The 22,760-nt window shown below is 41.3% G+C and overlaps 2 protein-coding genes across 3 annotated transcripts in view; one reads left to right on the top strand and one right to left on the bottom strand.

Moving 5' to 3' along the window:
* The window catches only part of LOC124385132 (NLR family CARD domain-containing protein 3-like), a 987,530-nt gene that overhangs the window by 219,693 nt on the left and 745,077 nt on the right, over positions 1-22,760 (bottom strand). The gene's annotated exons all lie outside the window — the stretch shown is intronic.
* On the top strand, positions 230-20,795 carry LOC124385131 (NACHT, LRR and PYD domains-containing protein 3-like). Its single transcript, XM_046848275.1, is given in 12 exon segments — positions 230-675; positions 4,709-4,789; positions 5,124-5,240; positions 5,402-5,459; positions 5,617-5,821; positions 6,034-6,093; positions 6,096-7,803; positions 18,790-18,963; positions 19,106-19,282; positions 19,602-19,775; positions 20,044-20,220; positions 20,457-20,795. Coding segments are annotated over 12 exon segments (2,994 nt in total). The 5' UTR covers positions 230-619; the 3' UTR covers positions 20,464-20,795.

The raw sequence follows: 22,760 nt of genomic DNA, 5'->3' as shown, positions 1-22,760 counted from the left end.
ATTCTACACTAGATGAAGTTCAGTTCAGGTGATTTATAACTGCAGTCTCTCTCTCTCTCTCTCTCTCTCTCTTGCGTTGCATGACGGAAGCATAGGGTGTGTGAGCGATTCACGAATGAGCAGAGCGACTTGAATCTCAAGTTTATTTATTTATTTATTTATTTACTCTTTTTTCTTTCTTTTCTCCTGTTCCTACTTTCTTTATTTCCCCCTTTTGTTCTGCGTGGAGTGGTTTATAGTGTAGATAATGTAAATAGTATGTTGTGAGTGTTGGTGAACTCCATGGCGGAGGGCAGGAACGGCGTCTCACTCGAGCGGGTGTGGCGTCTCTCTCTCACTCCGCCATGTCGTCAGGGTCATGGGGTCTGTGAAAAATTCTGTATGTTCTGGTCAAAGTGGCAGCAATGGAAGGAGGAGTATGATGACATTGTTCATTGGTGGGAAGTAGGGAAAGCACAAATACAAGTGTTCTGTCAGAACTACACTGCACTCTCAAATAGCCTCACCAAATTAACCATCAAAGCCCTCGAGAAGGAAATCACAAAACTGAGGATGAGCTCATCAACAAAGACTCTGATAAAGTGAAGGAAGCTACTGAAGGATCTACCAAGACTAACAGATGCACAGAGACAGCGCCTGGACCCAGAGATTCAACTGGAGGAAATGTCTGAGGCAGTGAGTCAGCTCTCCACTGGATGGTCTCCAGGAATAGATGGACTTCTTTCTGAATATAACATACATTTTTGGGTTTTATTAAAATATGAATTGCTTCTAGTTTACAGGATGTTCCACACAAAGAACGAGCTACCAATCAGTTGAAGAAGAGCCATTTTATCCCAATTGCCCAAAAAGGGGGATCTCGGCCTACTGAAGAGCTGGAGACCAGTGTCGCTGCTGTGCATGGACTATAAGATTCTTGCGAAGTGTCTTTCAAACAGACTAAAACTAGTTTTAGAATACATTCTTAATGAATACCAAACATACTGTGTACCAAACAGAACAATAATGGACAACCTCCTCCTGATGCGTGACGTAATTATGTTAGCCAGCGACAATAACACAGATGTGGGACCGTTCTCTATTGATCAGGAAAAAGCCTTTGATAAATATTTATTTGAAAACCTTAAAGCCTTTGGTTTGGGTGAGAATTTTATTTCATGGGTGAAAGTTTTGTATACGGGAGCTGCTGCATTGTTAAAGGTGGGGGGGTGGTCTAAGCTGCCTGGTCCAGGTGCACAGGGGCATCATGCAGGGCTGCCCGTTATCAGGTCACTTGTACTCATTGGCAATTGAGCCACTACTTCGCCAGCTAAAATAAAAATTACAAGGGTTTCGTGTCGAAGGTTTTGAAAACAGACCAATCACCTTCTCCTTCTATGCCCATGATGTCATTGTAATTATAAGAGGTGACAGTGATGTATCAGTCTTAACAAAAGTTTTATCCAACTATGAAAAAGTCTCATCAGCTAAGGTGAATTGGGAAAAGAGTGAAGGCTAGCTAATAGGTGACTGGCATGGAAAGACGCCTCCAGTACTTCCAGGTGGAGTCAAGTGGGGAAGGGAAGGTCTGAAGATTCTGGGTGTACATCTAGGGAAAGAAGACTATACAGGGAGTGCAGAATTATTAGGCAAATGAGTATTTTGACCACATCATCCTCGTTATGCATGTTGTCTTACTCCAAGCTGTATAGGCTGGAAAGCCTACTACCAATTAAGCATATTAGGTGATGTGCATCTCTGTAATGAGAAGGGGTGTGGTCTAATGACATCAACACCCTATATCAGGTGTGCATAATTATTAGGCAACTTCCTTTCCTTTGGCAAAATGGGTCAAAAGAAGGACTTGACAGGCTCAGAAAAGTCAAAAATAGTGAGATATATTGCAGAGGGATGCAGCAGTCTTAAAATAGCCAAGCTTCTGAAGCGTGATCATCGAACAATCAAGCGTTTCAATCAAAATAGTCAACAGGGTCGCAAGAAGCGTGTGGAAAACCAAGGCGCAAAATAACTGCCCGTGAACTGAGAAAAGTCAAGCGTGCAGCTGCCAAGATGCCACTTGCCACCAGTTTGGCCATATTTCAGAGCTGCAACATCACTGAGTGCCCAAAAGCACAAGGTGTGCAATACTCAGAGACATGGCCAAGGTAAGAAAGGCAGAAAGTCGACCACCACTGAACAAGACACACAAGCTGAAACGTCAAGACTGGGCCAAGAAATATCTCAAGACTGATTTTTCTAAGGTTTTATGGACTGATGAAATGAGAGTGAGTCTTGATGGGCCAGATGGATGGGCCCGTGGCTGGATTGGTAAAGGGCAGAGAGCTCCAGTCCGACTCAGACGCCAGCAAGGTGGAGGTGGAGTACTGGTTTGGGCTGGTATCATCAAAGATGAGCTTGTGGGGCCTTTTCGGTTTGAGGATGGAGTCAAGCTGAACTCCCAGTCCTACTGCCAGTTTCTGGAAGACACCTTCTTCAAGCAGTGGTACAGGAAGAAGTCTGCATCCTTCAAGAAAACATGATTTTCATGCAGGACAATGCTCCATCACACACGCCCAAGTACTCCACAGCGTGGCTGGCAAGAAAGGGTATAAAAGAAGAAAATCTAATGATATGGCCTCCTTGTTCACCTGATCTGAACCCCATTGAGAACCTGTGGTCCATCATCAAATGTGCGATTTACAAGGAGGAAAACAGTACACCTCTGAACAGTGTCTGGGAGGTTGTGGTTGCTGCTGCACGCAATGTTGATGGTGAACAGATCAAAACACTGACAGAATCCATGGATGGCAGGCTTTTGAGTGTCCTTGCAAAGAAAGGTGGCTATATTGGTCACTGATTTGTTTTTGTTTGGTTTTGAATGTCAGAAATGTATATTTGTGAATGTTGAGATGTTATATTGGTTTCACTGGTAAAAATAAATAATTGAAATGGGTATAAATTTGTTTTTTGTTGTTGCCTAATAATTATGCACAGTAATAGTCACCTGCACACACAGATATCCCCCTAAAATAGCTAAAACTAAAACTACTTCCAAAAATATTCAGCTTTGATATTAATGAGTTTTTTGTGTTCATTGAGAACATGGTTGTTGTTCAAATTAAATCCTCAAATAAAATTAATCCTCAAAAATACAACTTGCCTAATAATTCTGCACTCCCTGTATGCAGAAAGACTGGGAAGGCATGGTGGAGAAAATGTGTGACCGGTTGTCTCGATGGTCCTGGGTGCTACCACAGCTTTCATACAGGGGTCGAGTATTGGTTGCAAACAACCTGGCCACTTCAGCACTGTGGCACAAAATGAGCGTTCTGGATCCTCCCAGCAGCATTGTGCAGGCATTACAGAAGAAGCTAACTGACTTTTTTTGTGCCGGACAGCACTGGATACAAGCTGTTGCACCCTACCTTCTTTTCCTGGAGGGGGGTCAGGGTCTGATGGACATCAGAAACAGAATCAGGACCTTCAGACTTCAAGCTGCACAAAGACTTCTGTACTCAACACCATGCTGGGCAGAAACAGCTCACACCCTGCTCTGAAAAGCGAACATGTTTAGATACGACAACTGTTTTTAACCAGACTGTGCAGATCTGTTCTAACAGCCTGGACACACATGTTTAACCTTTCAAATTCTGGACACTAGGGAGAGAACGAACCTCTCTTCAACAACCCACAAATCCGAGCATGGATACTGGAACACAGGAGCGTTGAAATCACCATGGCAAAAGCTGGATGCACCAAGATCGCAGGACCCGAGGAAATGGTGACAGCTGGAGAAGCCCAGAAGAGATGTGCACCTTGACAGGCATCAAGTCCATAAGGTTCATGAGGCTCACAACAGAGAGCACCCTCTCGGCACTACCCTCTGTCTTCAAACAGAGCCTTGAGGAACATGGAGAAGATGAGCGAGAGGCAGGAAACCACAGCTACTTTCCTAAGTTGCAGGTTTTATCTGTGGTGCAGGTGGAGCCAGAGGAATGCTCTCTTTTTAGCTAGCTTCAGGACCCCTCAACCTCGAAGAAGGCACTGTACATCAGCTGCATAAAGTCACACTCAACTACAGCACGCTCAAAGACTGTAGAGAATCTAAGTGGTCAGAAGTGTTTGTGCCAGACTCGTCTCCCAAAGGCTGCTGGAGATCCCTTTACAAACCTCCGATAGAGAAACACACTATGGATCTCCAATGGAGGATTGTTCACTGGGCGCTAGCTATGAACAGACAAGTGGCACACATCGACCCCACCATAGGGAGGGAATGTGTCTTCTGTAACACAGAAGAATCAGTAGACCACCTGTTTCTACACTGCTGCAGGCTGAGAGGACTGTTCAGGGTGTTAGAGGGACGGGTCAGAGACCTGGGCAGTAACTTCAGTGAAGAGCTTTTAGTCTTTGGGCCTAAATACGTGAGTACAGACAGAAAACGTGTCTGCCTAATAAACTTCCTAATAGGAGAATAAAACCTGGCAGTTTGGTTAACGAGGAAAAGGAAACTCAGGAGCGAAAGCACAGTAGATCCAGAGGTGATGGTTAGAGCTTTAATATCTGCTAGGCTCAGGGCGGAGTTCGCATATTTTAAACTGACAAATAATCTGGATGGTTTTGTTAATGCCTGGGCACTGAATGATGTCTTGTGCACACTGGACCAGGATCATCAACTGATTCTCTCTCTCTCTCTCTCTCTCTCTCTCTCTATCTCTCTCTCTCTCTGTAGGTGTACAGGTTCCTCTGTAACAGTAGAAATGTCCTCCAGAATGAGCGACTCTGTGAAACAGGACATAAAGAAAGATGAGAGGTGAGTGAAGGTTGTGACTCAGTGAAAAATAGAAATGTTCTCACATTCACCAACACTAAACAGATCAGACTCTGATGTGTATCTGTGAAAAGTGACGAGTGAAGAGTTGAATTCAGCAGCTTTGTCTCCAGATGTTCAAAACCAGCTGCTGATTCGTGACATTAAGCTACTGAGCAACACGTCTAACCCCAAGTTGTCCCTGTAGCTGGATAAAGTATGAAGGTTAAAGAATGGGATCAGTGTTAATAAGAACATCATCAGATTTTAACTCCAGTTTCATTATTCAGTGTTGCTGCAGAACAGTAATAATGATGCAGTGGTTGTGTGTGTTTAGTCTGATTCAGGGTAAGAGATCAGACTCACCTGAACCCAGCTGTGTGTCCATGAAGAGTGATGAGTCAATGAATCGTCCAATTGACCTTAAAGACACAGACTGTACTACTGATCTGAGGTGAGGACAGTTGAATGTATGAGTGCAGTGTTTTATCACTCACACTCTCACATAATCAAACATCTCTGTAATATGTGTGTATTCACTGCTTTGTGTTTGTAGTTATGAATATGATATATAGTCTTTATTCTACTTTTAACAAGTGTTTTATTTGTTCACAGACTGCAGAAGAAGAAATCAAAAATCACTGAGAAGAGTCATTTAGAGGCCATATTCAAGGTGTGTGTGTGTGTGTGTGTGTGTGTGTGTGTGTGTGTGTGTGTGTGTGTTGTTTGTTTTTACTTGTCTGTGCTCTGAAACCAGTTTGTCTGGATGTCAGTAATGAACACATTCTCATGTCACCTTATCGTTATCTTTCTTTTCTGTTTTAAATCAGGATCTGGAGCACAAAGTCATCACTCTGATACAGAATGAACTGAAGAGATTTAAGAAGCTCCTGAGTCCAGATTACCCAGCATGCTCTGAGAGGGAGGTGGAGGATGAGGAGGATCAGAGCAGTGTCAGAGAGGGAGTGCTGAAGATCACACTGCACTTCCTGAAGAACATGAAGCACACAGATCTCGCTAACACACTGCAGAACAGTAAGAGCTCATGGGGTTCTAACATCACTTTATCTTCAGAGGAAGGAAACTGCTGTACATTTATTAAACACATCTCATCATAATGATGTGCTTTTATCAACACAATATAATAACACATCAGTACTGACATTCCATATGATATACAGCTATGAAAATATCAGTAGCTCACAGAGATGATCAGAGAGTTTACATTTTATTCTTCTTTTTATCAGAACTCGTCTCTGTGCACCAGCGAAAACTCAAATCCAAACTGAGAGAGAAATGTAAAGAATTACTGAAGGAATCTCACAGCATGGAAGCTCAGCACTTCTGAATGAGATCTACACAGACCTCTACATCACAGAGGGTTGGAGTGGAGACGTCAATAATGAACATGAGGTGAGACAGATTGAGACAGTGTCCAGGAGACCAGCAACACAGGAGACACCCATCAAATGTAATGATCTCTTTAAAGACAAGTCCATCAGAAGTGTGCTGACTAAAGGAGTTGCTGGAATTGGAAAAACAGTCTCTGTGCAGAAGTTCATTCTGGACTGGACTGAAGGAAAAGCAAATCAGGACGTCACCTTCATGTTTCCACTTCCCTTTAGAGAGCTGAATCTGATGAAGCAGAAACATCTCAGTCTGATGGATCTTCTTCATCACTTTTTCCCAGAAATAAAAGAATTACGATTAATAGACTGTGAGAGGAATAAAGTGGTGTTGATCTTTGATGGTCTGGATGAGTGTCGACTTCCTCTAAATTTCCAGAACAATAAGAGATTGTGTGATGTGACAGAATCAGCCTCAGTGGATGTGCTGCTGACAAACCTCATCAAGGGAAATCTGCTTCCTTCTGCTCTCCTCTGGATCACCTCTCGACCAGCAGCAGCCAATCAGATCCCTCCTGAGTGTGTAGACCAGGTAACAGAGGTACGAGGGTTCAGTGATCCGCAGAAAGAGGAGTACTTCAGGAAGAGGATCAGTGATCAGAGCCTGGCCAATGAAATCATCACACACATGAAGTCTTCAAGAAGCCTCTACATCATGTGTCACATCCCAGTCTTCTGCTGGATCTCAGCCACTGTTCTAGAGGGAATGTTGGGTGAAGCAGAGACTGGAGAGATCCCCAAGACACTTACTCAAATGTTCACACACTTCCTGATCTTTCAGATCAAACACAAGGACCAAAAGTACTATCAGAAATGTGAACCTGATCCTCAGCAGACCAGAGAGAGTATCCTGGCACTGGGAAAACTGGCTTTCCAACAGCTGGAGAAAGGAAACCTGATCTTCTATGAGGAAGACCTGAGAGAGTGTGGGATTGATGTGAGAGAAGCATCAGTGTACTCAGGAGTGTGTACTCAGATCTTCAGAGAGGAGTTTGGGCTTCACCTGGGGAAGGTGTTCAGCTTTGTACATCTGAGTGTTCAGGAGTTTTTAGCTGCTTTATACACATTTCTCTCCTTCATCAGCAGAAATGTAACAGAACAACAAACCACTGATCTGTCTGATCTTTTCACCAAATCAAACATGTCTGATTTCCTGAGGTGTGCAGTGGACAAGACCTTACAGAGTCAGAATGGACACATGGACCTGTTCCTCCGCTTCCTTCTGCGTCTCTCACTGGAGTCCAATCAGACTCTCTTACGAGATCTACTGCCCGAGACAGGAAGTAGCTCTCAAAGCAAACAGGAAACAGTCGAGTACATCAAGAAGAAGATCAGAGAAAATCCATCTCCAGAGAAATCCATCAATCTGTTCCACTGTCTGAATGAACTGAATGATGATTCTCTAGAACAGGAAGTACAACGTTACCTGAACAGAAGAGATTCCTGGTGTCACAGTGAAGTCAGACTCTCTCCTGCTCAGTGGTCTGCTCTGGCATTTGTGTTGCTGAACTCAGAAGAGAATCTGGATGTGTTTAATTTGAGTAAATATGAAGGATCAGATGAATGTCTTCTGAGGTTGCTGCCAGTGGTCAAAGCATCCAGAAAAGCTGAGTAAGTCATTTTAAAATGATTTCATAAATGTGTTACTAATTCCATAAATGTAGTTATTATTTGAAATGAACACTAATGGCACTGCACTGATTAGGATCATGATTATCATTCATTATTCCAATGAAGTCTCTGTTATTCTGTATGGAAAGAGAATGAGTTAAAAAATAAATAAAATAAAAAAAAAGAGACATTCTTGGCGCATGTTGAGGACTATTACTTTATGCTATGGGTGAGAATAGTACGTTCGTTTAATTTAGACTGGGTTTAAATGGATCTCTATGCATTCTGCTGGAGCTATGCGGACTATGAAAACGTGCGGACAAATTTTCAGCGAGTTGGAGAATGGATTATTATAGGCCTACTTTACATTGATTACTGTTGGATAAACATTTCATGTACTGGACCGTGGATAACAGGTACACGTCTACGTGCGGACAAACTGGAAGATGGGCCTACTTTACGTTGGACGGAGGAAAATTGCCTTAAAATTATCGTCACGATGGATGGAAATCCGCCTTATGTTGGACATGGGGATCATTTATAATTTGACAATTGGGATAAGACTAAATAATAGACTTAAAAAGTGGTGGATTAGGGACATAGGAGTATTTTGTGATTAACTCTAAAACAATATGACTGAGTGTGATTATGATTTATCAGTAGTTAATAGAGATAAAGAGGAAATAAATGAGAAAATATTGGTAGTCCATATAGAAGTGAACTGATTGAACATAGTTTAGACAATCATGCATCTCTATAAAACAAATGAGTTTGGGAAAGATATAGATCCAGATAATCATTTTTATAATAATATAATAAATGAATGTAAATACTATACTGAAGAGCAAAGTAACAGTATTAATATAGAAGGAGCTTTTAGCTTGATTCATTTCAATAGTAGAAGCCTGTATAAAAAATTTGAAGATATTAAAGAATGCCTTAGTAAAATTAACAAATTCAGTGTTATTGCAGTTTCGGAGACTTGGTTGGATGGGGATAAGGCTTGTGAAGTGGAATTGGAGGGATATGAGCTTTTTTACTAAGAACAGGATTAATAAAAAAGGTGGGGGAGTAGCATTATATGTGGAAAATGACCTAAATTGTATAATTGTCGATAGTCTGACAACCACCATTGAGGGAGTTCTAGAGTGTATATCTGTTGAAATTGCAGTTCTTAAATCTAAAAATATTATTGTTAGTTGTCTCTATAGAACACCAGGATCATGTTTAGATTTATTTAATAAAAATGTTGATAATTTGTTTGGTAACGTTAGTAAGATGCATATTGTGTGTGGCAATTTTAATATAAATCTTTTAAATCCCCAAAATAATAAGAAGACAAGTGATTTCATCACAACTATGTATAGTAATAATTTATTTCCACTTATCACTAAACCCACAAGAATCACAGCCGATACAGCTACTTTAATAGATAATATATTTACGAATAGACTTGAAACACAAATAACTGCTGGATTGCTCATAAATGATATTACTGATCATTATCCTGTTTTTAGTATTTTTCACAAACTTCTATATAAGGCTACTGTGTTCAAAGTAGATCAGATTAAAATTATGCGTAATAGAACCCCTAAAACCATGTTTGCCTTAAAAACTGATTTGTTTAACCAGACATGGGACAAGGTCTATGCCACCTCTGATTCTGACAAGGCCTATGACTTTTTTTGTCTACACTAGCAAGTCTTTATGATAAACATTGCCCACTAAAGGAATACTCTATTAAAGACAGAACCAACCTAGAGAAACCATGGATAACAAAGGGCATAGCGAACGCTTGCAAAAAGAAAAAATACCTCCACAAATTATTTATAAAATATAGAACTAAAGAAGCAGAGGACAAATATAAAGTGTACAAAAATAAGTTAATTAACATAATACGATCTAATAGAAAAGTATATTATAATAATATTTTGGAACAGCACAAAAACAACATCCACAGTACTTGGAAATTATTAAATAGTATTATTAAGAAGCGAACTAATAAAAATGATTATCCAAATTATTTTGTGAAAGACAGCCAAATCTTAAACGGTAATAAGGAAATATCAATGGCGTTCAACAATTTTTTTGTAAATGTTGGACCCACTCTAGCTAATGATATCCCTCAACCATCAGAGGTAAAGGAAATAGATAAAAATATTATTAAAGGAAATGTGAGCTCTTTGTTTTTGAGGAGTGTGGATGAAAATTAAATTATTCAAATTGTGACTACATTTAAGAATAAGAGGTCAACAGACTGTTTTGATTTTGATATGATTGTAGTAAAAGAAATTATACATAGTATTGTTGCTCCACTTACATACATCTTTCCGTCTAAAATGAAAACGGCCAAGGTAGTACCCATTTTTAAAAGTGGAGATAAACATTAATTTACAAACTACAGGCCAATCTCACTACTTTCACAATTTTCCAAAATTTTAGAAAAGTTATATGTTATAAGACTTGATGATTATCTCAATAAATTCAACCTTATTTCAGATTATCAATTTGGTTTCAGGGCAAATAGAGCAACCTCAATGGCAGTCATTGAACTGGTTGAGGAGATATCTACAGCATTTGACAATGGAGAGTACACTGTCGGTGTCTTTATTGATTTAAGCAAGGCATTTGATACCATTGATCATAATTACCTGTTGGCTTAAGTAGAACGATATGGTATAAGAGGCATTGCCCATGATTGGTTGAGAGATTATCTTAGTGGCAGAGATCAATATGTACATATAAACAACTTTGACTCTGAAAGAACAAACATAACGCATGAAGTGCCACAGGGCTCTATATTGGGGCCAAAGCTGTTTATAATGTACATAAATGATATTGCGAATGTATTAACAAAGTTAAATTGTATCTTGTTTGCCGATGATACTAGTCTCTATTGCTCTGGACAAAATTTAGATTTTCTTTTGAAGATAGTGGAAAAAGAGCTTTCCAAATTAAAAACTTGGTTTGACTATAAAAAACTAATCAATGAATTTGAATAAAACTAAATATATTATTTTTGGAAATAGAAAAATTAAGGAACCAATCAAAATTAAAATTAATCATGTAGAAATTGAGAGAGTGTGTAATACAAAATTTTTGGGTATCCATGTTGATGATAAACTCAATTGGAAATTACACATAAATTATTTAAAGACAAAAATATCTAAAACTATTTGTATAATGTGTAAAATTAAATCATTGATAAATCAAAATTCATTATATTTATTATACAATTCGCTCATTCTTCCGTACTTAAACTATTGTGTGGAAATATGGGGGAATAATTATAAATCTATTATCAAACCTATCTTCATATTGCAGAAGAAGGCTATTAGAGTTGTTAACAGAGTTGATTATTACGCCCCAACTAACCCATTGTTTATTAAAATGAATGCATTGAAATTACAGGATTTGGTGGGTCTAAGCACAGCTGTAATGATGTATAAGGTTCACAATCTTAAGCTCCCAGTCTGTATTCAGGAGAGGTTTAAGCCAAGAGAGACTCGATATAATTTGAGAGGAATCGGGGTCTATCAAAAAAATAAAGTTAGGACCAATACTAAAGCGAGGTGTTTCTCAGTTAGAGGAGTCAATCTATGGAATAGTCTGGAGGACAAAATAAAACAATCTATATCAATAAAGGTGTTCAAAAAATAGTAGTTATATTGCATTAGAATGATTTTGTTCAGTTTAGTCATCAAAGATCATTAAAACTAGTAGAAGACCGGTGTATTATGTAATGATACATGGCAGTATTAGGGTAATGGAATGTTTAGAGGATAATAGACAAGGTGATTTGTGTAATGTTATTAGTAATGGCTTATATTTGAAAAATATTTGTATTAATGTTATCTGTATGAGCTGTTCATATATAGCTGGTAATATTCTTATATCTGTTTTCACTTTGCTGCTTTCTGATTATTGTTGCCTCATGTTGGGTATTTAAAATTGGTTGTAAATAGGGTTAGGCATCAATAAGTGTTTCACTTCAGCCTAAACCCCTTCAGTCACTGCTATACTATAAACATTCTGTTTGTGTATGTTGTTATGTTTGAATTACTGAAGAAAAAACTAACTAACTAACTAGTTGTTTTGAGGAGAGAATCAGTAAATATTTAGATATTATTTCTTTAAACTTGTTGTGAAGTGTCTTAACGTGCTCAGTGTTCATGAAACATGAACTTAACATGGGACATATAGAGAGGCACCTTGCCATTTTTAAATAGCCAATAGAATTTATCTAACCTCACAGCCAGGGCTGAGCAATACTGGCACCAACACCAGGTTGGAATCCATGTGGTGTTTATGGGAGTGGGTTCACTGGTTTCTCACATGATCTCCAATCAGATTGGTGCGATGATGATGATTAAGGGTGACAGGATGGGTTGTGGTGTGGGTGTTTTGTTATTGGGGTTGTGCCGACATGAGAGAGTGTCTGCCTTGCTAATTTTGGAGCTTAGGTGATAGGTAACTGTGAAGTGAAACCTGGTGAAGAACAGTGCTCACTGAGCTTGGCAAGGATTGAGTCTCTTGGCCTTCCTGATGTATTCAAGAATTGGGGTGTTCAGTGATAACTTTGAACAAATGTTGGACTACTTCACCGTCCACTCACTCCTCTAGTGCTTTCTTAATAGACAGAAGCTCCCAGTTGCCAACATTATAATTGCTCTCAGCCGATGTTAACATTTATGAAAAGTTGGCACAGGGAAAGAGTTTACCTGGAGACCAACCCCAATCCCACAGTTGAGAACATCCACTTTCACTACCGCCGTCGAGTTTCAAAGCTCTCCCGAAGGTCCCGTCGCGCTACACAGAGTTGCTGAAAGCGATGGCGCGGTCCCAAACTCCTTTGAAGGCGACAGCGCGAATCCAAGTCTTCCTGAAAGTGGTGCTACTCCTCAAAGCTTCTCTGAAAGCGACGTCGTGCTTCCAAGCGCCTCCGAAGGCAACGTCACGCTTCCAGGCTCCTCAGAAGGCACCGTCACCCTTCCAAGTCTCTCAAAAGGCGAAGTCACGGTACCAAGTCTCTCTGAAGGTGCCATCACATTTCATGAACCCTTCTGGAATCGACATCGTTTTCCCAAGTCCTTCTGAAGACGACATCGCAGTTCAAGGTCTCTTCAAGGGCACCGTCGCACTTCAACTCCCCTCTGAAGGCGCCGTCACACTTTTCAGCTCCTACCAAGGCAACAACGCGTCCCAAGTTCCTCAGAAGGTTCCTAGACATCGAGGTTCAAGGCTCTCTGAAAGGCGGCACCGCCATCCCAAGTATCTCAGAGGGCGCCATTACAAACCAGATTCGGCTCCGATCCTCCGCAGATGGCATCTCTTTGCCCCTGGTCTCCGCAGAGGGCCTCGCTCGGCCACTAATCTCCACCAAGAGCGTCGCTGGGCCTCTGACCCCCCACCGAGAGCATCCCTCGGCCTCTGTTCTACGCTGAAAGTGTTGCTCTACCCCTATTCTTTGCTGGGGTTGTCGTTCTGCTTCTGATCTCCGCAGAATACATTGCTCCATTCCAGTTCTCCGTAGTGAGCGTCGCTCCGTTCCAGACCTCCGCAGAGGGCATCACTCCATTCCAGATCTCTGTATTGGGCGTCACTCTGTTCCAGATCTTCCCAGAGGGCGTCGCTCCACCTCAGATCTCCGCAGAGGGCGACACTCCACCTTGGGTCCTTCCCGACCTTCCCTGGTTCCTTGGCGATGCGTTTCGGCCCTCATCCTTCGACCCTGGATGGATAGCCAGACCATCCTCGGAGTGCCCTGGCCCACTTGGTGTGAGTGTTTTGGAGCATCAGGTGCCACCCCTGGAGAGGGGGGTGGGGGTCAATGTCAGGGATCCACCCGCCACGCCCCCCTCGGTGGCTGTCACGCTGCAGTCCCTCGTTTAGATTTCCCTACATAAGCTTCCGTCCCAATCTCACTTGTGTCGGACCTGGTTCCTGACTGCCAGCATTCCCCGCTAGTTGCTAGTTCCAGCTCCGATCCCCTTTCCGCGGATTACACCCGCTGTGGATTCTACCCGTTTCGAGGATTCTACCTGTTCGGTGGATTATCCCTCTGTAATGAATTATACCGGCATTACGGACTATAACAGCATTGCGGTTCGTAACCTCTCTGACTTCTGCTTTTGTGTTGTTTCAATCAATAAACAATGATAGAGTTACTTCCGCATCCGACTCATGGTCCGTACCCTGACACCCTTCATTATTAAATTTCTTTTTTATTTGTACTGTTGACATAAACAACAGTCTAAATCCATCCTTGTAGCTCCTTTCTTACTCCGTAATTAATGGAACCCCAGGGTGTTGATGAGAAACATCTCCAACTTCACAGAATCACCTCCAATTGAAGAGAATACCATGCAGAAGCAGACTGGGACGAAGTGGGTAGATCTAAGGAGAGGAGCAGGAAAAGTGGTGACTGGAACCTCAGGTGCATGTTAAAGAGAGAGAGAGAGAGAGAGAGAGAGAGAGAGAGAAGAATATGGATTATTAAATCTCCTTATTGTTCTATGAAAGTTAAGGACACTGTGCAGTTGCGACTCCAGCAAGACTCGCCATGGCAGCATAACTAAAAGGGAGAACAAACCTGAGTTAACATGTGAGCATGAGGAGACGACAGCATCCAAATGTCCCAGTTCACCAAACATTCCATATCCATGATCCCTCAAGATCTGCTCCTTTACCTCACAAACACCTACTGACTAAAGAGGCAACCAAATACATATGTCTTTAGCCTCCACTTGAACACTGAGACTGTGTCTGAGTCCCGAACACTGATTGAAAGGTTGTTCCATAACTTTGGAGTTTATAAGAGAAATATCTGCCCCCTGCTGGAGTCTTTATTGTTTGAAGTACCAACAAATAGCCTGCACCTTTTGATCTAAGTAGGCATGGAGGATCATCCTGGTACAGAAGTTCACTCAGATACTGCAGCGTGAGAGCGTTAAGTGCTTTATACGTCAGTAGTAGTATTTTATAATCAGTGTGAGATGTAATTGGGAGCAGTGTAGATGATTAAAACAGGGCTGATGTGCTCATTTTTTCTATATCTAGTGAGGACTCTTGCTGCTGCATTCTGAACTAACTGAAGCTTATTTCTGCACTTACTCCAACACCCAGACAGTTAAGCGTTACAGTAGTCTAATCTAGATGTTACAAAAACATCAGTTTTTTTGCATCCACTGCCTAATGTCCTTTACACACTCCTCAACATTGTTAAGCTGATCTCTCTCATCTGGCTTTGCTGAAATATACAGCTGTGTATCATCAGCATAGCAATGGAAGCGAATCCCATGTTTATGTATAATTTCACCCAGAGGCAGCAGATATAAAGAGAAAAGCAGTGGGCCTAAGACAGATCCTCGCAGAACACCAAACTTTTTTCAGGGAGTGTGGAGAACTCACCATTTACATTAACAAACTGATAGCGATCAGTCAAATAAGACCTGAGCCAAGAGAAAGCTGTTCCCTTTATTCCAACAACAAAGTCCAGCAAGGAGGAGATTATGATCAATGGTGTCAAAAGCTGCACTGAGGTCGAGCAACACAAGTAAGGAGACAAAAACCTTGATCAGAGGCCAATACCAGTCATTTACCACCTTAACTAGCGCCGTCTCTGTGCTATGATGAGGTAGTAATGATTTCATGAATAAGTTTGTTTATAGTCAGCACTTTTGGTGTGAGAGATCTAATATTCAACAATCCTATCTTTAGATCAGAGGTGCTGCTGTTCATTTATTCTTATATAATTGAATGTAATCAGGTTACTTTCAACATTTTGGTTTCGTTCAGGTGACAGACACGGTCTCAATTTGGTGGATCCTGAGTGATGACTCAGTACTGCAGTAGTGCAGCTAGCAGATGGTCTGGATAGCCTGCTCTGTCTGCTCCCTGGCCTTGGCTCTGGACATTCGCTGGTTAACTAGTGCTGGTCTGAAAATATGACCTATACTACAAGAAATGATGACTGAGATGTGGACATTGCCTTCGCTAATTTACATACCTCTATATTGTTACTCTTAGTAACTTCTGACCGTCTAAGGCATTTATCATTAGCTCCTGTGTAAACCTTCACTTTCCTGAAATCCTAAGATGACCTTCTATTTCTGGAGCCCTGTCTCTAGGTATACACCTGACCTGTACTGCTGGTGCTCCTAAAGGCCTCACTAATTTTACATGCCTCAGAATACATACAATACTATAACCAGAGCTCTTTCAGGTTTCTCAGTAGGTGCTTCACTGAGGAGAGTAAATCTGTTGGACACATGAAGGGGAGAGGAATGGTGCTCCCATGGACAAGCCTTAGCATTAGCTTTGGCTTTGCAAGTATGCTGCTGAGTCGTCACCCACTCGCCCCGCTGCGAGGGCTCTAATGCCGGAGTGGATGCTCACCATAGCAGAGAAATGATGTACCTTAATGTGGTTACTGCAGTGTTTGTTCGTAGTTCTGATGGGAATAGCCTCCACTCACTGCTTTAAAACAGGGAATAAAGCGCTCTTCCAAAAGAAAAGAAAAAAGAGATAACGGAGCCGACAGAAAGTAGAGAATACAGGAAATCAAAACAATCATTTTAAATATTTAAGGGATGAGAGATAGAAAACTGTATAAATGTAAACACCGACACAAACACAAATTAACAACAGGAGCTACGTCACATGGCTCACCTTCGACATAGCATCCTGATCTCATTGATGAAGGTCTGGAAGATTGCTGGTGCATTAGTCAGGGCATAAAGGATCACCAGGTATTTGTAGTGCCCTGGTGGTGTGAAAGGCAGTTTTCCATTTGTTAACCTCCTTGATTCGGATCAGATAAAGAGTGCTGCAGAGACCTAGCTTGGTGAAGTATCGCACCTCTCTGAGCTGTTCAAAAGGGCGGACGGCACCAGAGGGGGCAGGTAAGGGTACCGAAAAGAGTTCAGACCATGGTATTTGATGCATGGTCTGAGACCTCCATCCTCTTTTTTCATGAAAAAAAACCCCAGAATGTTTAGGGACAAATGTAACCAGCTAAGAGTGATTCCTCAATGAATTCCTTCAAGGCCTTGGCTTTGGGAACAGAAAGGGGGTAAAACCGGCACCGGAGAGATAGAATGGTGGCTTACGGTGGGTGTGGGACTTTCTACAGATGTTGAATACCAGGGTAGTTGGCAGGGTAGTTGAGTGTCCATACAGTGTTTCAGGCAGTTTGGGGACAATTGCTTATATTCTTTTTAATGCCAGAAGATGGTGGGTTCAGAGCCAGGGGAACTCTGGGTTGGTGAGGAGATGACAAATAACACCAGTTTCTCCACATGAAATAGCCCCAACGAATTGTCACTGAAGAGGTTTGGTGGGCTATATAGCCTTCCCCGATTGGGGATTTATCCAGGTCTGTGAAACTCAAGGGTGTGATGCAAGGGAGTATGGGGATTTTGAGAAGATCAACCATTTGGCAGTGGATTAAGTTCACGGCTGACCCAGATTCTATGAGGGCAGAGAAGACATGAGTGTAGTTAATACAGTTCACTTGTACTGATAATAAGTGATTGTAAATACAAGGGTTAAGGCTCCCTAGCCGGTAAGGAAATAAATATCTTGTGGCAAAGAAATGACCCTCTTGTCCACAATAGAAGCAAAGTCTTAGTTGCTGGTGCTCATCCAGAGAAACTCGGGCCCCACCCAGCTGCATAGACAACTGCATAGGCTAACATGAACTAGGGTTGTGGGCTGGTATGGGTTCAGCATTGTTCCAGTTGCGAAGAAGGATTGCGGATGACCCTGGATTCAATAAAGATTATCGTGTTGGAAAGTCCTGGTGATGTACTGTGATAAGGTGGTGTTCTTTTCTTATATGCCTCTTTGTCTATAGTGTGGGGTTGAGATCTTTTCTAAACACTGCCCAGATCACTGGCGAATTCACACCATACTTGGTGCCCTGACACGTCCAGTCCCTCCACCATATATTTAAAAATGTCCCAGTGTAGTTGTGTGAATTAAGAATACAAGCTCCATTCCTGTGCATCACTGTCCTATATAGCTGATGCCCAATTCAGCGCCTTTCCAGTTAGCAAGGTACGTATTAGCATGCATTTAACTATATCCTTTAGTGAGCTTGCAGGAAGTGTGTGTTAGCCACTTGTTGAGCCTTAAGCTGCTACAGGTAGGCCACTAGCATTTCTCTCTAATAGAAGACACCCATTTTCAACAGCTGTAAATTAGCTAGATTCCCTGATGAAAGTATTCTATGAAGCCAAAACAGACAGGTTGGAATCCATGTGTGAATTCACTAAAGAACCAAAAGAACAAAGTGTGTAATTATAAAACATCATCAAAGAACAGACAAAGTGTGATCAACCGGAGACAATCCACGAGGCAAACAAATCCAATAAAAACAAAGAGAAAGAGCTTGGTTGGTGAATACTAAGCGAGGTCATAAACACAGAGAAACATAGATAATGAAAGGTTCGGTAATGCAGTGAAAAACATACACAATACTGTGCAAATTTAGCATAAGCTCTGGTTAAAAAGACTAAAAAACAGGAAGTGTCCTTTGAACCAGAAGAGCTCAATATTTAGTCAACAGTTCCCTCTGGTGGCATAGCAGTGACATAGCAACTGAAACTGTTACAGTGAATGAATTGAAAACTGAGTAAAACACATGCATTTGCACAGGAAGAGATACGTTTATGACCCATGTTAACATTGTTATTTTTAACAATGGTATAAGTTCAGTGCAAAATATTTCAGTTTATATTTACAGAGAGACTTTACATTTTGAATACAGATGTTGTCATTGTTATGAAGCTTATAGAGAAAAAATACAAAGTGACAGTTTTGCTCTCACAGGAATTTTGTGTTTTTAATTTTTTTCTGCACATTTTAACATTTAAATAAAATGAAATATGAGGGGTGTGTGTGTGTGTGTGTGTGTGTGTGTGTGTGTGTGTGTGTGTGTGTGTGTGTAAAACTTGTCTGTTTTCATCATCATTTCTCTCCCAGGTTGTGTGGGTGTAATCTCACAGAGGAAAGCTGTAGAATTCTGTCCTCAGTTCTCAGTTCAAACTCCTCCAGTCTGAGAGAACTGGACCTGAGTTACAATCACCTGCAGGATTCAGGAGTGAAGCTGCTCTCTGCTGGACTGGAGAATCCACACTGTACACTGGAGATACTGAGGTCAGATCATCACTTACACACTGTGTTTATTTTTACATTTCAGTAAGACATTTCACTCTTTTTCATCACAGACATTAATTATATTTGTAAAGAGTTTTGTTTGAGATGTCAGTGTTCTGATTTATCATCATTTCTCTCCCAGGCTGTGTGGGTGTAATCTCACAGAGGAAAGCTGTAGAATTCTGTCGTCAGTTCTCAGTTCAAACTCCTCCAGACTGAGAGAACTGGACCTGAGTGGGAATAGTAAGCTGCAGGATTCAGGAGTGAAGCTGCTCTCTGCTGGACTGGAGAATCCACACTGTACACTGGAGATACTGAGGTCAGATCATCACTTACACACTGTGTTTATTATTTTAGTTTCAGTGAGACATTTCATTCTTCACTAAGGTTGGAATGGGTAATAAATAATGGATGTGTTGTAGGTTGTATTTTTTTATTGCCTCTGGTTACCCAACAGTAATAAACTTTATAGTGGAAAAATTAATTAATTTAAAATGTATTCTTTATCATTTTTTTTCTGACATTTCTCATTGTGTGTGTGTGTGTGTGTGTGTGTGTGTGTGTGTGTGTGTGTGTGTGTGTGTGTGTGTTTGTGTTTGAGATGTCAGTGTTCTGATTTATCATCATTTCTCTCCCAGGTTGTGGGGGTGTGATCTCACAGGTGAAAGTTGTAGAATTCTGTCCTCAGTTCTCAGTTCAAACTCCTCCAGTCTGAGAGACCTGGACCTGAGTTGGAATAAACTGCAGGATTCAGGAGTGAAGCTGCTCTCTGCTGGACTGGAGAATCCACACTGTACACTGGAGATACTGAGGTCAGATCATCACTTACACACTGTAGATCCTGCATTTCTGTCATATGGCTGTTTTAGATTAATAAAATGTTGTGTGTCCTGAAGCACAATTTAAATAAAGCAGCAACAACTGCTATAGTTTTCCACATTCAAACATTGAAGTAAACATGTAACAATCTGGATATTTTGGGCTGTAAAGCAATGTGTGTGTGTGTGTGTGTGTGTGTGTGTGTGTGTGTGTGTGTGTTCATGTGTGTGTGAGTTGATCTATAATTGTTGATCTCTACAGGCTGGAATGGTGCAGTATTACACGTGAAGGTTGTGCTGCTCTGGTTTCAGCTCTGAGGTCAAACACCTCATCACACCTGAGAGAACTGCATCTGAAGAAGAATAAAGCAGGAGAATCAGGAGTGAAGCTGCTCTCTGATCTACTGAAGGATCCACACTGTAAACTGGAGACACTACAGTGAGTTACTGAGTTACTGTTCATTTGTATGCAGGTTCTACATTTGTGTTCATGTTCTAGTGGAATGTGTGTATTTGGGGCTCTGCAGTATAAATCCTGTACATTGGAGCTGTTAAACACTCAAACAGCTTTAAGATTCTACACTCAGAAGATCAACACTGATTTTGTGTAGAGTGTAAATACTGATTATGATGAATGTGATAAAAATCTGATCATTTTACTCTCCTTTATTACAGGATCTGATCTGAGTCTCACACACAGAGGATTATGAGGAGAAACTCTTACAAAAAAACATAATTTCATGATCAGATTTGTTTTAAATGTAATGTAAATGTGATTTGTATAAAGTTTTTTCACTTTATAAAGTAGAACTGAATCAGAGTACAGACAAAAAAAAGGAAAACCTTTATACTGATACCAAATTCTAGTTTGTGTAATTATGTGAATAATTGTGATTAATCTTTTATTTTCACTTTTATTACATCATATTGTGTTAATGCAGACTGAGGGTTATATTACTACTTCACAACTGTGTTATAACAGAGCTATTGTATATAAATAAAGTTCCAACACAATGTGACTTTTGTGATCTTTTTTTACTTTTTTGACAAAAATAAAACACAAAACATCATTTTAACCAGCAAACTTTATTTAGTCTGAGGCATTTACATTTAGCTAAACCTCTTTGCATTAGACCAGACAATAACTGGAAGCAATAGCATGGTGATATCACTGGCTAGTTTAGATTATTGTGTTAAAGTCTAATTACAGCATGATTATAACTGCAATCAGATTATTATACTGAATATTAGAGCAATTCCAAGTTTAGCCTGTAGATGGCACACATTACTCACCGCATACACAGGTCACAACATGAGACACAAACATGTCAGATAACTAACTGTCGTGTGTGATTATTTGTGTTTGTGTATGCATTCTTAAATCAGTAAGGAAATTTGGTATTCAGTAATACAATAGTGTGTGTGTGTGTGTGTGTGTGTGTGTGTGTGTGTGTGTGTGTGTGTTTAGATTAGTATGTGGATGGCCTACAGATCTGGATATAAACAATAGGATGAACAAAGAAGCCTGTATAATAAGCTACTAAATGTGTATTAGGAGGTGTTGTTAATGGTGTGTGTGTCTGTGTGTGTGTGTGTGTGTGTGTGTGTGTGTGTGTGTGTGTGTGTGTGTGTGTGTATTCCCCAATAACAACAGTTTTTAGACTGATGAATAATTACATTAAAACCACTGCCAGTCGAAATGAAACACATTGATTATTCAAGTTACAATGGAATCTGCAATGTGGTCACATTTATTAGGCAGCAAGTGACGAGTCAGTTACAATTGATATGTTGAAAATGGGACAAATGGGCAAGTGAAAGGATCTGAGTGACTTTCACAATAACCAAGATTGGGATGTCTGGGTGACTGAATTACAGGTTCAGTTCTTGAGAGGTTTATCCTGGTATTCAAAGGGTTTATAGCAAACAAAATTGGTGCAAGGCAGTCTGAGTCACATTGCTGACCCCTGTACACCACACAAACTTCTTCCAGTGGAAACTGAGATTACCTATCATGTCACTGTTTACTATCTGCCTATCTTGGGGAAGTGCACGCTCAGTGGTTTAGGCACCAGTTTGATGATTAAAAGGCGGGGGCTTTAAGCTCTGGTTTTGCCAATCTGCCACTTTTGGACTGTTGAGCAAAGCCCTAAACCCTCTGTGCTCCAAATGTGTGGAATAATGGCTCACCCTGCATGGGGAGTGGTAGCTCAGTGGTTAAGGTGCTGGGTTGCTGCTTGGAAAGTTGGAGGTTCAAGCCCCAGTATTGCTCCTATGTCAGGCTCTCGGGAAAGAGCCACAAAAGGGAGGAGCCACAAAAGGGAGCTCCTTGAGAGCCAGCTTCTCTTTCAGGAGTTCTCTGTCTCCCAACCCATAGTGTAGTTTTGTTGGGGGAGGGTTGGGGGACAGGGTGCAGGGGTGCGCCTGACAGTTCTCTGTCTCTCACCCCATAGTTTAGTTTAGTTGGGGTAAGTTTGTGGGGGGAAAACATGCAGAGGTGAATCTTTTTATCAGGGCCTTGTTGGGACAACACAGCTCCTACCCCTAACTCGGGGACATCCACCTCCACTGTGAATGGCTACTCAGTTTCCCAGATGGTTAGAATGGGTGCGGAGGTAAAGCAAAGTCTTGGATTGCAGTTTCTATTTCTGATGTCCACCTGAAAGGCCCCTGGGATTTCGGTTATGGGAGAGAGCATTTATGTGTGCCACCACAGAACTGTAGTTCCCCTTCAGGAACTCAAGCTGTCGAGGGTATCGGTTGTTAGCATTTTAGCCGTGCGGCTATGTGCTCCCGGCTGCGAGGCGAGCTCCCGTTCCCCGGGGTTTGCACTGGTTTGGCGGTTCCTTCTCCGGTGCGTGTGACGCGGTGCTCCATATTCTTCCTCCGAGGTGGGTGAATTTTCGGGGTGCGCTCTCCGAGGCGAGCGCTCTCCCTCGTGGCTTCGGCTCTCGATGGTATCGGCTGTTAGCATTTAGC

Source organism: Silurus meridionalis, chromosome 4 (genome assembly GCF_014805685.1).
Source record: "Silurus meridionalis isolate SWU-2019-XX chromosome 4, ASM1480568v1, whole genome shotgun sequence".
Lineage (NCBI taxonomy): Eukaryota > Metazoa > Chordata > Actinopteri > Siluriformes > Siluridae > Silurus > Silurus meridionalis.
The sequence above is the reverse complement of the archived record's forward strand: the minus strand, read 5'-3'. Positions and strand labels throughout refer to the sequence as shown.